Source organism: Strix aluco, chromosome 6 (assembly GCF_031877795.1).
Source record: "Strix aluco isolate bStrAlu1 chromosome 6, bStrAlu1.hap1, whole genome shotgun sequence".
Classification (NCBI taxonomy): domain Eukaryota; kingdom Metazoa; phylum Chordata; class Aves; order Strigiformes; family Strigidae; genus Strix; species Strix aluco.
Genome location: NC_133936.1, coordinates 38445447 through 38461558, shown reverse-complemented (window position 1 = coordinate 38461558; position 16112 = coordinate 38445447). Strand labels below are relative to the sequence as shown.

Here is a 16112-nt window from a genome sequence, read left to right as displayed (position 1 = left end):
ATGAGATGGCTCAAAAATGGAAACAATCTGCTGTTCTCAGCAAACACAGTGAGCTTGAGGTTTGCTTGTACAGTATACAGTATGTTGGTAATATTAATCTGCTAGCCATCAAAAGCCACACAGGTGTGTGTTTTTCATGTGGTAGCAAAGAATTCACGAGATCAAGCGATCAACCACTAATTCTGTGAGATGCCATGACTTCCAAACCAGTACAGATTTTCACAGAAAGATCCCAATCTTCCCTCCTATCTGTGGTTTTCCCAAAATGAAAAACTGTAATCAGAATAACAAACAAACAAGAACACTTTTGATCTTTATTTTTAAAGTGAATCAAATAGTGATGCTTCTCTCATCATTCCACTGAGAATTTCAGACAAGGCATTCTCCTTTTTAGAAACCTTGCAATGCTCTCAGTCGGTTTCAGTCATAGCAGCGTTTTATAAAATTTAACATCTTTGCTTCTCACATTTGTTATATTGAACCCTGAAGGCCAGAAGCGTCTCAGAAATGATTCAAAGCCACGTGACTCCATGGCTGCCTGCTTTTTAACACAGTCTATGCAAATGAAAACATAAAGTCAAGCGCCACTTCACAAGCCCTGAGAATACAAAAGCCTTATTGTGCTGACAAACCTTTTTTCTCCTCGAAGCCAGCCTCAGATTTGAGGGTGTGGCTGCTGCTGTGCAGGGAATCCTTTGAATCTTCATTTTCATCCAGAACCCCAGCAAAGCTGATCTTTCTTTCATACCTGTGCCGGTCCATCTCAGGGTCCAGACGCAGCCTGCAGCTCTCAAGATCCTGTAGAGGAATGTAGACCACACAGATGTGCCAGCAGTATGAGCCCCCATGCTTTTCAACTTAACCATAGAAGCTTCAGGAAGAACTGATTCGGATGGGAATTTATTTTTATCACACCATTCTCCATCTACCCTGACACTTTCTAATCCAACTGCTCTTTGGGCTTGCAGCACGCTGAGCCACGCTGTCGAGATGGAAGAGTTAACAGGTGTTAACACACATTTCTGGTTAACAGTGCTGAGTGAATTGGCACCCTGTCTGCAGGCTCATCCGGGGGGGAAAACACATCAGTGGTCCCTGATGGATAGGTGGCAATAATGGGTGGTTGTTGCCCAAGATGCTGGGTGGATCGTTAGGTCTCTACTCCAAAAGGCTTCCTGTGGCTGATGAGGGAACTCATTGCCACTGTACTCATCAGAGGCAGAAAAGCTGAGAGAAAGCTGGCTGGCTGTGACAGCCACGACAGTGTGGCCCAGAGCAAGCTTTCTGTGTGCAGATCAGGCTGAAAAGACACAGTGGAAAACAGGAAGTAACAAAATGTTGGCTGCACTTAAATTCTGGAAAATGAACAGCATTGCACCAGAGAGAAGCTAGTTTGCACCATCATTTGCTCCTATTAACAGAATGGCACCATTTATGCCACCTACTGGCTAGGAATTTGGGCCAAAAAAGCAAAAGTCCTAAGGTTCCACAGCTATGGATTATCATCCACTTCCTCTAACCACAGCTAGAAAAAGTGGAAGAAAGACTGTGAACTCTCACACTGGCAAACACAGTTAAAATGCTGGGCTCTTTAAGAATATCATTTGTGCCTTTTGACTGGGGTTGTCATCAGCTTTGAGATCTCCGCACCCAAAATGTAACTAGATGAAATCTAAGATGACACAAAGATCCTTGCTGTGAGTAAATAGCTGATGAATGTGAATGATAATATTACTGAAATTATCCAAAATAGTTATTCTGAATAAAATTCTGTAGGCTCAAGAGATCTCATACTGGAATTTTCATAAAAAACTCCTATAGAAGTTACTGGGAGCTACTTGGGTAGTGACAAAGTCTGCTACTCTAAGAGCTGGTATGAAAAAAAAAGTCTTCTCAAACCTATATTCTAGACTGAGCTGTGCTGAAATAGGTTAACTAGCCTATCTAACACCAGCTGAAGATCCCACACCATTTGCAGTCAGCTTTGCATCTCCAGGGAAATTATCATAAATGATTGTCAGAAAAGCTAACAGTCTATCGCCATATGGGAAATATTTTGAATTTGCTCAATAACAAAACCTGGGACATAAAAAGGTGAGTGCCTAATGTAATGGTTTGTAGTAACTCTAGCACTGAAAAAATCCATGTAAATAGTTTAACATGTATCTAACAGAGTTTAGGATATGAAACAAAGGCTAAAGCATTTCAGGATAAAAATCTGTGATGACCTGTGTCTGAATTACAGCAGCTTCATAAATTAACATGCACAAGCTGAGCCATGATAGCAATGTAGGTGTATTCTTCGGGCATGGACAGAGTTCCCCTCCCTGGAGTGTTCTCTGTATTACTCCTCCCAGCTGTTTGTCAACATGCTTACACTGGAAATTGCTGTCCCCACAAATTAACCGACAGAATGAAATACATCCTCTTAGCACACAGTCAGTCTGACTCTTATCTATCTTCAGCAACTGCTAAGCTAAAATGAATGTCTTTCCACCAGAGCAAATGACAAGTTTCAGTTCTCTGGCTCTACTGTGGCAGCAGTAGGCTCCAAGAGAGTGTATTCATCACTCCCAGCCATTCGCAGAGTGAGCTTGTATCTACTCCATCAGCTTCAGTAAAAGGCTTTGTTGAAACTTCAGTCAGGTCTGCCTACCCACACACGTATGGGTGCTTATGCCCTCAGCCTGGCAAGTCTGGATGGACTCTGGGTAGTTAAACTGCTTCATCACAACTAGTTCAGTTGTGAGGCTGCTAAGTCTGTGCTCATATCTATGGAACAGATGTGCCTACAAACACCAATGGAAATGAGATTTGCTCTACTGGAATTTCAGCTTTATGGACCATAACAGTATGTACCTGATTCTCTTGGAAAGGAACCATCACTCCATAAATACAGAGACTTAGTATTTTAATCTGGAGTGCTGTTGGCTCTTTCCCCGCCCCCCCGCCCATACAAAATTAAAAGAAGCACTCTATGGCCATTTTCTCTAATAGGCTCTTGCATAATGTGACCTTAAGGTTTCTTCTGCCTACGCACTACAGAATAATTCTTCTTTCTTCTCTCCCATATACAAGTCTGAAAAGCTATTAATCAGTTGCATTTCTAACTGGCACAAAAGCACAAATTTCTGTTGACCTTCATTACTCGACATATTCTTAGTTCTAAGCCTCACTACTCTACTGAGATGAATTCTAAACCCTGGTATTATCCTGCTTTTGGATGCAGTCATTTATTACGTGGCAAAAATATCAACCAAGTATTTAGGAAGACTTTTGGTGAATATATCCCTGTTTTTTAAAATTGCCCTTCTTGCATACCTGGGGGCTGAGTCACTTAATCATTGGTCATCTACAGCCTTTGAAATTAATTTCAGACCCTAATTACAATAATGCACAGCTAAATCAGCCTGTCAAGCACAACTGTCATCAGCAAAATTTGATCTAAGTCTGTCGTTAACAAAAAACAGGATAGTTGGGCTAAATCCTTCATGTTCGCTTGGAAACTTAACTTCTCATTCTTTCTTTTGTCCTCTCATTCTTTCTATTGAGAGCAGCCCTGCGGAGAAGGGCTTGGGGATATTAGCGGATGGAAAACTGCCTATGAGCCAGCAATGTGCACTCACAGCCCAGAAAGCCAACTGTGTCCTGGGCTGCATCAAGAGAAGTGTGGCCAGCAGGGCGAGGGAGGGGATTCTCCCCCTCTACTCTGCTCTTGTGAGACCCCACCTGCAGTGCTGTGTCCAGCTCTGGGGGCCCCTGGTTGAGTGGGTCCAGAGGAGGCCACAAAGGTGATCAGGGGGCTGGAGCACCTCCCCTGTGAGGACAGACTGAGAGAGTTGGGGTTGTTCAGCCTGGAGAAGAGAAGGCTCTGGGGAGACCTTAGAGCAGCCTCCCAGTACTGAAAGGGGCTACAGGAAAGATGGGGAGGGACTCTTGATCAGGGGGTGTAGGGATAGGATGACGGGTAACGGGTTTAAACTGAAAGAGGGTAGATTTAGATTAGATATAAGGAAGAAATTCTTCCCTGTGAGGGTGGTGAGACACTGGCACAGGTTGCCCAGAGAAGCTGTGGCTGCCCCCTCCCTGGCAGTGTTCAAGGCCAGGTTGGACGGGGCTTTGAGCAACCTGGGCTAGTGGAAGGTGTCCCTGCCCATGGCAGGGGGGTTGGAGCTAGATGGTCTTTAAGGTCCCTTCCAACCCAAACCATTCTATGGTTCTATGATTCTTTATAATTTTTATCCTGATTTCCTAAAGAAATTAGGCTTAAAAGCTAAAACTGTGTGTCTGCCATACAATTCTCATCTCATTCCATGCTAACCACCTCTGAAGTTGATCACCTTCAACCCAATTTGACAAAAGATAACTGAGTGCCTGTGCATTTTGTGAAACAATGGGCTGAAGACAATTTTAAACTACATTATTAGACATAAGAAAATCCACATAAGAATGAACCCCTGGAAATCAGATTTCACGGGTTCTGCTATTCACAAAATTATCATTTAATCAATCATTTAGCTTATTATTCATGCCAGGATTTGCCTGTGCCTCTCTCAGTCTCATGGAGGTTTATTTCTCTCCTGGCTTCTTTGTTTCTCTCTTTTCCTTTCACAGTCTCTTAAATTCTGTGTCTAACCCTAACCAAAAATCTGCAACTTTTAAGCTCCAGTAAATTCTCTGTAAATCATCCTCTTCCTTTCTCTAACTGTCCTGTTCAGTTCTCTGTCAACTGGCCCTCCTGATCAGCTAGGTAGTACGTGAGCTGTCACTTCCTGCAGTGCATCTCCCACACCCCTCAGGTCCCCCACACTCAGTTACTCAATCCATCTGCTGCCCTCTTCTCTATTTCAAAGCTTTCTTGAACTTCCAGTACATGTTGTGCTCCCACAGGCTTATCTTCTGAATCAACCCATTTGATGTGCCCTGCCCATCTTTCATTCACCAGCCAACGGGGTCAGAAATCCACTTGAGTTATTACCTCACCCTATCTCTCCTCAGTCAGACTCAATGACCTCTGTGGGCGTGGATCCCTCTACAATGTGTGTCGTCCACTTACCACAAGAGGCTCAGTACGTGGCCTGGGCATGTAGGGAAAGGTCTCTCGAAGGAAAGTGGTTATCTCCAGGAGAAGCTGACAGGCTGCCATTTTCAGTGCAAAAGGACAACAACATTTGGTAGGATTCACAGTGCCTAGGAAAAAATATTTCTGTGGTGAGCAAGGAGATTATATAAAACCTGGAACCAAGAGGTGATGGACATTTTCACATATGGTGCACAATGCGAGCTGCACTAAGAAAGAGGAAAACCCAGACTTCTATCTATGCTGCTTTTCCTACACTAAAAGGAACATAGTCAAACAAATTTCAATCCATGTATTTATCAGCACATGCAATAGCACTAACACACCATAGTGTACTATAGTATATATTACTTCACTATATATATATATACCAGTATACCATAGTGTACTATAGTCTATATTATAGTATATTATGGTGAAGTACCTAATAAATTAACATGATCTACAGCATTTTGTATACACTACATTTAAAGTTAATACAGGTTAAGAAGTAGATACACTTCTTCCCCTTTATAGTTTTGCATTCAGCCAAATCTTCTGCAGTTCTTGAAAAGAGGCACTTTCAAATATAGGAAAATTTCTCAAAATACATGGAGTTATGACTAGACAGCAAACAGGTACTGTGACTATTTTTAATTACTACCCTGATAACTGAAATGACAGCCTCCTTTGAAGTCAGCCTTCTTTATTTGTGCAAAGAATCCAAGTGCTATTTAAAGATAACCAAGAAAAAAATCAAACTATTTAATCAAATGATATATTCAAATGCTTAATCTAAAACAAAATGGGAAAGGGAAGAGAGATTATCGAAACACTTGAAGTTTTGTCTCAACTGAGTCTAAACAATTGGCTTCAAAAGCCCTACACTTTGTAACCCATCTAATGCTATTCAAAGATTGAAAATATGAAGGATTCTTAATCAATTTGAAAAATACTATTTAGAACAATGGACAGCAAAAAAAGTAAATAAAAAAATTAGTTGTGAGGCCAACTAACCACACCCATTTTTTAATAATGCCTGGTATTACCATCTATATCCATTTCAGAGAGATTTCTGTTTTCATTTGCTTTCCCCCCTGTGTGATCTAATTACTTTTTGCAAAGAAACAGTCCAAAACAAACAAGTGAGAGGACACTGCAGGGATCAGATAAAACCAGATTCATTCTTGCTAATTCCTCTGTACACATTACCAGCAACGAATTATGGACTTTGTAGGGACTACAATAATCTGAACTACCAAATACAGATGAGACGTACAGTGTAACAGAATATCCAACTGCATATTTTATGCTCCTCAGTCTACTTCCTACAGCATACAGGGCAGCTTTCGAAAAATCGCTGCCTTCAGCAAGAATGCAGATCAGTTATTTTCAGACCCTGGTTTTCAGGACTGTACTTGAGTTTTTAAATGGCTTTCTAGACCACAACCTATTCTCCCTGCTTGTCTTAGGCCACCCTTTTACAGCAGCTCCCTATCTCCTTGAGTGCCTGGTATCAGTGGCTGAACATGGACAAGAAAGCCTATTCTGTCACTCAGTCATGGGAATGCAGTTGTTCATTCATGGTGCAGGAGAGGGAAAATTTTGGGTGCACCCTTCTCCTGCTTTGGATATACCTCCTGAAGGGCCAATAACATATCCAGAACAGCCACCCACATTCATGTAGCTGCCAGCGCTGGCACACCACATAGTGGCACATGTGAAGGTCTAGCTTAGGGCCAGTACCTTCTCTTGAGATCATTTTCTAGAAATGCCATTTCACTGCTCCCACCTACTCCTCTATACATCAAAGTTGGCCTTATGCAGTCATAAGAACAAACCCAGAACCACAGAAAAAGAAACCAGAAGATACATAAACAGTGCTAGCACACTACATCCAATGGCAAACAACAGTACGTGTACACAGGAACCAGTACATTACAGCACACATGTATATACAAATGGTGTCTGGAGAGGACATAATGTTTGTTACCACCTTCACCTACACCTACAACAGTATGTGTTTTTACTTAATTTATTTTGATTCACATGGTTTATAATAATTTGCATGCCTATCTAGACTTTCAGAATCAGTGATCTGTCACCCCCCTCCCACCCTTATGTACACACAGGCACAAATGTGTGTGTTTTAATCATCTGGTTGTTATACAGATTTTTAATGATACTTTTTACACCACTGTGCTATATTTCTGCCTGAGAATCAGGCAAATATACTGAAGTCAAGATTTAAAAGCCTTTGGTAGAGCTGTGCCAATTCACATCAGGTGAGGAGACAACTCATCAGTGTTAAGAAACAGAAAAGCAGCTGACCTTACACAAATATTTTGGCAGAAATAACTGGGAAGGATGGGAGTCTGAACTACTTTTGGCACTCAGGTGACAGCAAAACTCAAGAAATAAATTATTACCCTGCTTATAATTGCAGTTGCCAGTATACAGGATTGCAACTCACTGCCTGGTTTCCCCCCCTTTTCCTTCAAAGTCTCTCAGTGCTGCTACCCATCTGTACATCCAGGCACGGAAAGAACAGGGGAGGAAGCTGGGGTGAAGGTGAGGGACTGGAAAATACAGCTGGGTGGCAAGAGGATGAAAAGAGAAGAAAAATTAAGTGCTCCTAAAGCAGAGGTTCTTACAAGCGGGGGTTCTTGTAGTAAAGGGAGTCTCCTTACTGTCATCTAAAAAGTCTTCTTCCTCATCCTCCTTTCTCAGGCGCCTCTTGGTCTCCTCATCATAAATGAGGCCCAGCAGGTTGGCAGGGCTCTCACTCTCAGCATGGCACAGCTCGTTGAGGCGGACACCGATTGCCTGCAGACACAGAGAAAGAGAAAGCACAAGGAGGTTAGAATTTCAGCCCAACTCACTGGTGGTCAAGAGCTGTGCCCCACGAAGGCTGTGGAGATGTTCCAGCCAGAACAGAGTATCCTGGCTTTAATTTTACTGTCTGTAAAGTAGAGAAAGGGATGACAGGAGATTAATTGCTATCAAAATCATAATTTATACCCCCCTTTTTTTAATCAAAATTTGCAAACAGTGTCAAATTTCAGGATGAAAAACTTTTGCAGATTTGCTTAAACAACAAAAAAACTCAACAAACCAGCATGTGACAGGCAGGAGGAGATTAGGTGATTATTTTGTATTAATTTCTTCCATTTTTCTTTCTCCCTTGATATATGTGTACCAGATTTTTGCTAAGTCTTTTTGCTGAGAATGTATGTCTTCTGTTTAAGAAACTATCCTGTGACTTAGAAATCCAGTAACAGTTCCTGTCTCTTCCACAAAACTGTTGAATGCTCATGGGAAGGCCTGCTTCCATCTTTAGAGGAGAGAGTCCCTGATGCACTTTCCAAAATGAGCTGACAATATATTTATAAAAGCTGGGAAGGTGCATGGGTAATGGTGTAGAGGGGATCCATGTAAAGAACACAGACAGACAGATTTCCAATGAATACTGTTAGGGCATTGATCGTTTATTTGGGGCTGTTTGCCAGCATCATTATCAGCATGTAAATGGCCCTCATGGTGCTGTCAGCAAAGCTACAGATAAGGGTGTGTTAGCAAGAAGAATGCTTTCCTTTTAAGAGACTTCAGAGCTCTTAAGGATTTTCTTGATTTTCTTTGCTGCAGGTAGGTGAAGAGAACACAGACAAGTATGTAAAACTTTATCCTGTGATATCATCACTTTGCTAGGGAGGAAATGTGTTTAATTACAGAGTTTTCATCAGCACTTGCCATTTGGCCATTTTTCATTTTGAGATAGTTTCAGATAAAGATACTGAAGAGGACTTCTGAATCTTTTACAACTCAGAACTGATGGTCATGCCAGGACCATATAATTTTCCTGTCTCAGCTGAAGTGACGCAGAAATACATAAACAGTCACTTATTATGGCTGTTCTTCCTTGCTACTAAGCAGTTCCTGTGAAATCTAGCAACAGTGAAGAGGGGTAGCCTCTGCTACACAAAGAGAATAAGGTGGTATTGTTGTGGTTTGCAAGCTGATGCAAATAGTTGCCAATCTCAGCTGTGAGCCTGCACATTGCTAAACAAACTCCACATCTCTCAGGCATTTAAAGGAAGACATGTTCAGCATGCCTCTCCACAAAGCAGTAATTTATCACATATTATTTATGCTGTGTTGTCCACCCTAATATTAAAGCAATCATACATAAACCCACAGCTTCCTACCTAATGAGCATTGAATTCCTAGCATGTATTATCTGCATGAATTATCCTTGGTTTTCCTAGCAAACAGAGAGCATGCCACACTTTAAAAGAAAATGCCTCTTAACAGAAGAAGTCAAAGGAAGTGGCAGACTAACCTGATCAGAATAGATTTGACATTGTATTATTTCAAAAGACAGCCTAACAAGTGAGATTGCTTGATTTAATAGGTTTATCACTGTTATGGGCTGTCCAAATCCCACCTCATGTGGAAAGGGTTTACCACTGTTATTCTCTGATGTCTGTTAGGGAGGCTGAATTAAAGGAGTTGAGTGGGGAAAACAGGGTTTGCATTCATTCTTGGTCTCACTAAACTTTGACAATAACACACTATATCATAATTAGTGAGCAATGACAGACAAGCAAGGACCCATAATTAGCATGAATTTCCAGCCTTCTTTACTGCAAGAAAAAAAAAAAAAAACAAAACCAGAACAAGGCCTCGGTGCATTCAGAAACTAATATATTCTTTTCTCTTTGTCCAAGAATCTTCCTTCCAGAGCAGTGGCTCTGCTGCCACCACACAGCAAGGATGGTGTGCTGTAGTGTTGACAAGGATCTGGTGGCATGGAGGCAGAGATGGGCTGGATGACATAGCCCATCTTCTTGGTACTGGAGCTGCTTAGGAGCTCTGTGAGTGCACACTCATTCTGCCCTTCATGCTGATATTGCCCACGGTGAAACAGGCAGGTTAACACACAGAAACGGCTGTGTGTTCTACAGCAGGGGCCTCTACTACGGCAACAGAAAGCTGTTTGTCCTCACAGTTCAGCCTATCTGGTTGGAATCTGATCAGGGCCAACAAAAGCAGCCACCTAAGGAGCACAGCTTGCAGGGTCTCAGCCCTACAGGCTTGGCTGGTGGCTGCTGCTTATGCTTGCAGCCAGCTTCATCTGAAACAGCTTCTGGGAGGAAAAGCAGTGCCAAAGGACTAGCCTTGCCCATCATTCAACATAAAAGACACAAAGAAACTGCACCTCACCAGTGCTAGGTGCAGACCAGTCCTGAGATATGAGTCTGTTTGGGGGCCAGTGATGCTGTGGGTAACTATACTGTCCTAGCCTCTAGTGAGAAGAAACAGAAATATTAATGAGCGGCAGGACACCTTGCAGTAAAAAGAGAAGAAATTTGCACTGTGAAGACTACTCTCCAAATCTTCTCCTGCCTTACAGTAAAGTAAAAGTAAAGCTTTTCCCTTCTGGGATGTTCCTAAGCAGTTAGCAAACACACACTATTCTTAGTATGGAGAACGCATCCAGATAAGTCTTGTGATGCCATTAAAGTAAAGGGGAAGAGAATTATGCTAAGTTGCCTGCCATCCAATTTCCCTGGCTCCTTTCTTGTGACCTTGCATCACGTGGTGGTACTTTAACATTTCAAAAAGAAAACTTTCCTGGATTTTTTCCAGCTAAAGCTATTTCAGTTTCTAAAAATGGCAGCTGAGGGGGAATTTAACTGGCTTCTAATAGTTACTGACTTGCTTGCTCCCATTTTTGTCAGACTCTGAAAAAAAGGAACGTCTAGAAGCACAGAGTCCACAGAGACAGATAGTCCTGACTGTCAGCAACGCATGCAAAACTACAACGACTGTGTAATCCTATGTTCTCCACTTGAAAGGAGTTCTCAAAGGAGTCAGGCTAAAGTGGTGACCTCATGGAATATAGAAGCAAGTACATTCTCACTATGTACTTGTTTAAGGAACTTTGGTATTTATGCTGTTATTAAGATAGTCACCTGTGTTTGAGACATATCAGAGAGTAGGGTGTCCAGGTAGCACTCCCTAAGTTAGCTTCAGAAATGGAAGGAGGAGAGCTACCAAGAGACAAAGTTTATTAGCTTGGATGCTCAGACCCAACCTAGGTTCTCCCCTTGGGTTGCATTTTACAGTGGGAATATATTGACATGGACAGCACTAGCTCAAGGTTCCCAACAATGTGCTCCACTAAGAAGCATGCGTTGGTTTAACCTAGGAGAATATGGGCCAGTGAGGCTTTTTTGGCCTGACTTGTGTAAGTACCCCAAGACTTCAGAATTTTCAAATTCCCCTGAGCCTTGCATTTTATGGGTTGGTTTTGGGGGTTTTTTTGGATCATGATGCTCACTGTAAAAATCTCCGATTTTGTGAAAAGAGCTGAAAAGCATAAAGCTCACTTCCAGATAAACATATATAACAGACACCACAGAAGTTAAAGGAACTTTTCCAACTATTTTGAGTTGTGTGAAATGATTTGCAATAAATGTCAGACCTTCAGCAGGTATAACCTGGTGGGTTTCCAAAGAAATTGCAAGTGGCACTGACAGGGCCAGACAGGGCAATTGCCTAGTTGATGTATGGTAAGAGATCATCGTCAAATAAAACTTGAAGAAGCCAAGCTCAAAACAAATGGAGACAGTTCTTTAGATGTCATGTAGTAGCCCTGTAGAATATCTTGCCAAAGAAGGGTGAGTGCTAACAGTTTGTATGGGTGCAAAGAGAGGCTCAGTAAGTATGTCAAAGAGAAATCCATCACTAAATAATACAGTATCATGTCTAGCTCAAGCAGCCCTGGGCTAAAAATATTTGGAAGCTAGAAAAAAGCAAGTAGTATCACACCCCCTGCTCTTACTCTTCCTTAGGCATTCACACATGCCAAGTGCTGGAAACAGGAGAGTGGACCAAATGGATCCTCAGAGGGAACACGGCGGGGGCGGGGGAGGGAAGGGGACACTGTCACGTCCTAGCAAATTCTGTTTCCATTTGGAGAAGAGCTGATCCTTGGCAGGCTGTGAAGTGCAAGTTGGAAGGGAGGCTTATGAGTCCACATTTTACTGGAAACAAAATTCTGCATAGGATCCAATTACCTTTACATTTTGGTATTGTTTTTAATGTAAGCAGAAGAGAAACAAATACTTACATCTCCCCACTGGTAGAAGAGCTTAGCTGCATTCCACTGCAGCTTCTGGTTCCTTTTGTTGCCCACGATAGGAGAACGTCCGCGGGACAGGCCTTTCTTAGTAATGTTCACATGGTGGCCCTTCATCCACTCAGGCCAGTTGCCACGATTACAGCGGTGAACGAAGCGTGCACACTCAAGGAACAGGGCTGCTCTCGCCACTACAGGAGCTTCCTGAAACGTTTGCAAAAAATCACCTTAAATACAAATACATTGGAAAAACTCTCTGAACATTAGAGGATTTTGTGCTTTAATCAATTGCTTTGCAAGCTTGCCATGGAGTCACACAGACTGAGCAATCTCTTCATCAAAATCTGAAACCAGGATCTCTGCGGTGAGCCTCACCTCTTGAGCTAATAAAACCAAGGCTCATGAACACTGAACAGTTATGCTTAGTCGAACCACTAGAGGGACAGAAAGAGCCACTTTATAAACAACCTTGTATCAGTAGCCCTCTGTAATGCTTTCTTTCAGAAATCACGTAGCTGCCAAAAAGCAGACGCGTGCATCTGTCACTGTTACTGCAGGAATGACTCGAGTTTTCTTTTCACCTTCACTAGTAAGGCTGCAAATATTGCAAGCGCAAATGGCAGCACGGCCACATGAATCCTAGCATTTGTCATGGTAAGTTCTGCCTGCATATCTTGGGGGTGGAAGCATGAATGGAGGCTTGCTGAAACTAGGAAGAGTGCTATTCTGCCCTTAAAACAAGGAGATATGGAGAGTGAAATCCATTTCTGGCATAAGTCAACAAAATTTCCTTGGCCTAACTTCAATGGACTCAGCAAGCATCAGACAGTTTAGTACTGAAGCAACATCAGGAATCTGAGTTTTGAAGTGATTCACTATTTTCCAGAGGAAAATCCTCCTGCCCCCAGCTTGGAAGAGCACTTTTCTTTAATGGGATAAATGATATTGAGTGTATCTTAGTTTGTGTTAAATCACCCAGCAGGATCCATGTTAAACCAATAAAGAATGCTTCCGAAACTCTCAAAATATATTAAAGAATAGACACTATAATTTGTTTCCTAAAGGGTAGCTTAGACTCAGGAAGAAGCTTTCTCCCCAACAGTCTACAACTGCAAAAATAACATCTTTACAGACATGGAAAGTGACTAAAAGCAAATGGTTTTCCTCATTTCCATTTACTTTCCCGCCTCTCTTCCTGCAGTTTTCACTAGCAAAAACACCTGTGCCCAGCAGGTTGTAAAACTAAGAATACAACAATGTTCACAGTTTACGAGCTGGCTTTGAAAGGTTCCCTAACAGAGATTTCACAGAGCACAGACATGTATTCCACACATACAGATGCTGACAGCTTTAATGAGATAATTTAAACAGATCAGCATCTACTTATATGGGGAGGTTCCTCATCTGTGGTCCATAAATAACAGTCAGGTCCTGAGACCGTGGAAGATGGTCTGTGGAACATTATTACATAGTGCCTCCAGTAGTGCTTTAATCAAAAGTTGAAAGCAAGAAATTTTGGATCAATGCTCCAAAGGTTTGGCAATTAATTAAAGAAATTCTGTACTGCAGCTAAACTTACAGCCAGAAATCACTACCAATAGGACTGAAAAAAGTCAAGCCTCTTAGCGGACTGGCAAAATAAAAGAAAAAGATCATGTTTTGTCTACATTAACAAGAAAATATATGTTAATTGTTTCCTGACACAACATCCTGTTGCAGCTTTTTGCTCATATTTTATTCAAATGTTGGAAGAAAATAGAAATAATTTTGCAATCCTCTTGAATAAGAACATTAAAGCTGGCCCAATGTTCTGTCGAGGAAGGCAGAAGCCTGAAACCAGACACTCATTGACAAGCAGAAACAAAACTAATATCTAGCACCAGGAAAAACCATTACAACTTACTTCTTGCTCACATGCAATATAGAACACAGAATAGGTGAAATTTTATTCTTTTATTCTCACAGAGTAAAACCTTAACCATGGAGACATACATGAAAAGATTAAGCCCCAGCCTTAGTCTCCTCCTGTTTTAGTTTACCACTGGTAAAGTCACAGTTTCTTAGCATATAGGAATCTTGTAAAGATGCGTGTTGTAAACATTAGGGAAGCTCTCAACTACTATAACTAAAGGAGGATACGTAGCATGGGGGGTAAAGGGGAGGAGCAGGAGTTCCAAATTAAAAATCACTGAAAAGACTCCTGCATGAAGGAGGACCTTCTGAACATCACGGGACACAAGCTCCCTGTGATTGCTTACCTGAGGCTCAGAGAAACCTGAAGCAGCAGCAAGAGAAAGATGAAGATGTGACAGAATGGACAGGGATGGATTCACACCACAGAGAAACACATCACAAATGGAGAGAAATGAATCAGGCAGGTGATGCATAGCTGAAAAGAACACAAGTTACCATGGTCACTGTCAAAACTTAACACAGCAGCAATACTCTCACAAGCCTGCCCATGCCTGTGAAACTGTTCACAAGTCCACTTTTAACATTAGACCTACTATATCACTTTGCCTTTTGAAAATTGTTTATGAATAAGAATCAACCATTTTCTTTACAAAATTTCAAGTACTCCCATTGGAGGTTTTCAGCAGATAACCTGATTGGTGCTAATAACAGCAAAAGCAATGACCTGGGTAGGAGGGACCAAATACAGAATGGATTTGGAATTTTACAGCATTACATTACTGTTTGTGTAAAGCTGATTCCGCAGAGTTTTATGACTGCAGAGCATTTAGGTCCAGTTTTGGTTTCAAGGACAATGAATTTAATAAGACTAATCAACCAGTGGCAATTTTCTTGTGCCCTTTCTTGTACTCCACAAGGCACTTTGAACAAAAATTCATTTCCACTGATCTCTTCAAGAAAAAAAAAAAAGTGCAAAATAGCAACAATCTACTTTTAAGAGTAAATAAACTAAATTCAAGTACTGTCAAAAGATGCTGACTGGATAGCTCTGCTTTGTCTAGCCACAAGATAAGTCTGGCATGAGAAGTAGCTTAGCAGCTATATGAAGACAGGTCATGAGTAAATTATTAACCAATGTCTTGGAGAATTGCCTCAAAAACATTAGTTCAAATCTCTCTGATTATATCTAAAAGTGGTCAAGTACAATCCATGACACAGCTGTTTGTTTCTGTTCCCAGTCATCTATGCTGAGGACCTGTTTGGAGCAATCTCTGATTTTGTTCCAGGTCATATGCCCTCCTATGGACAAATATTTCTGCTATGGAAACAGAGACATGGGAAGAATAGAGCCTGACTAATATCGTGGGTGACATGGAGTCAGGATACCAGCAAGTATTCTTGAAGCTTCGACACTGCTTCTGCAGTCCCAACATTTAGTAGGTCCTCTCAAACACAACCCTGCCATAAAGCAGTGCCATTATGGCATTTCAACAAGGATAAGAGATTTACATGTTAGAACAGATCAGTGCACACATCTTACTGGAGAATTGTAATGGTGATTGGTGTCACACATTGCTAAACTGGTCAAAGGAAAGCTTGTATTTCCCCACCTGAGTCATTTACACTAGTCTAATTAGGATACTCTAGATAACACCTTTATACAATACTAGACAGCAGTTTATTGGAACTCTCTGCAGACACTCGACCACAGACTGAAATATCATGTTACTTGCCTTTCAATCTCCAAAGTTTTTTAAAAAGGGAAAGAAAATCAATTTTATTATTGCCCAGTCTGGATTTAAGTTGGTGACATAAGGATGAAACTGTCTGCAACATATTATCCATTGTCCTTGAACATCTGCAAAGCCATAAATTCATTGTAGCTTTACAAAATTTGGTCAAGGATGGATGCTGCTTCTAGGAAAACATGTTAACAACATAGTTTCTACACCTAAGGCAACACTCAGCTTAATATATAAACAAATCATTACCTCC

General features: G+C 41.5%; 1 protein-coding gene across 5 annotated transcripts in view; it reads right to left on the bottom strand.

Moving 5' to 3' along the window:
• The window catches only part of UNC80 (unc-80 homolog, NALCN channel complex subunit), a 133720-nt gene that overhangs the window by 69542 nt on the left and 48066 nt on the right, over positions 1–16112 (bottom strand). For 4 of the 5 annotated variants that reach the window (XM_074829706.1, XM_074829704.1, XM_074829705.1 and 1 more), the window contains exons 23-26: positions 12195–12407; positions 7750–7885; positions 5057–5190; positions 633–798 (exon numbers count right to left, since the gene is read on the bottom strand). In XM_074829706.1, the coding sequence (XP_074685807.1) occupies positions 633–798; positions 5057–5190; positions 7750–7885; positions 12195–12407 (649 nt within the window). Of the gene's footprint in view, positions 1–632; positions 799–5056; positions 5191–7713; positions 7886–12194; positions 12408–16112 lie in introns of all 5 variants that reach the window. The other variant, XM_074829703.1, reaches the window with a different exon arrangement.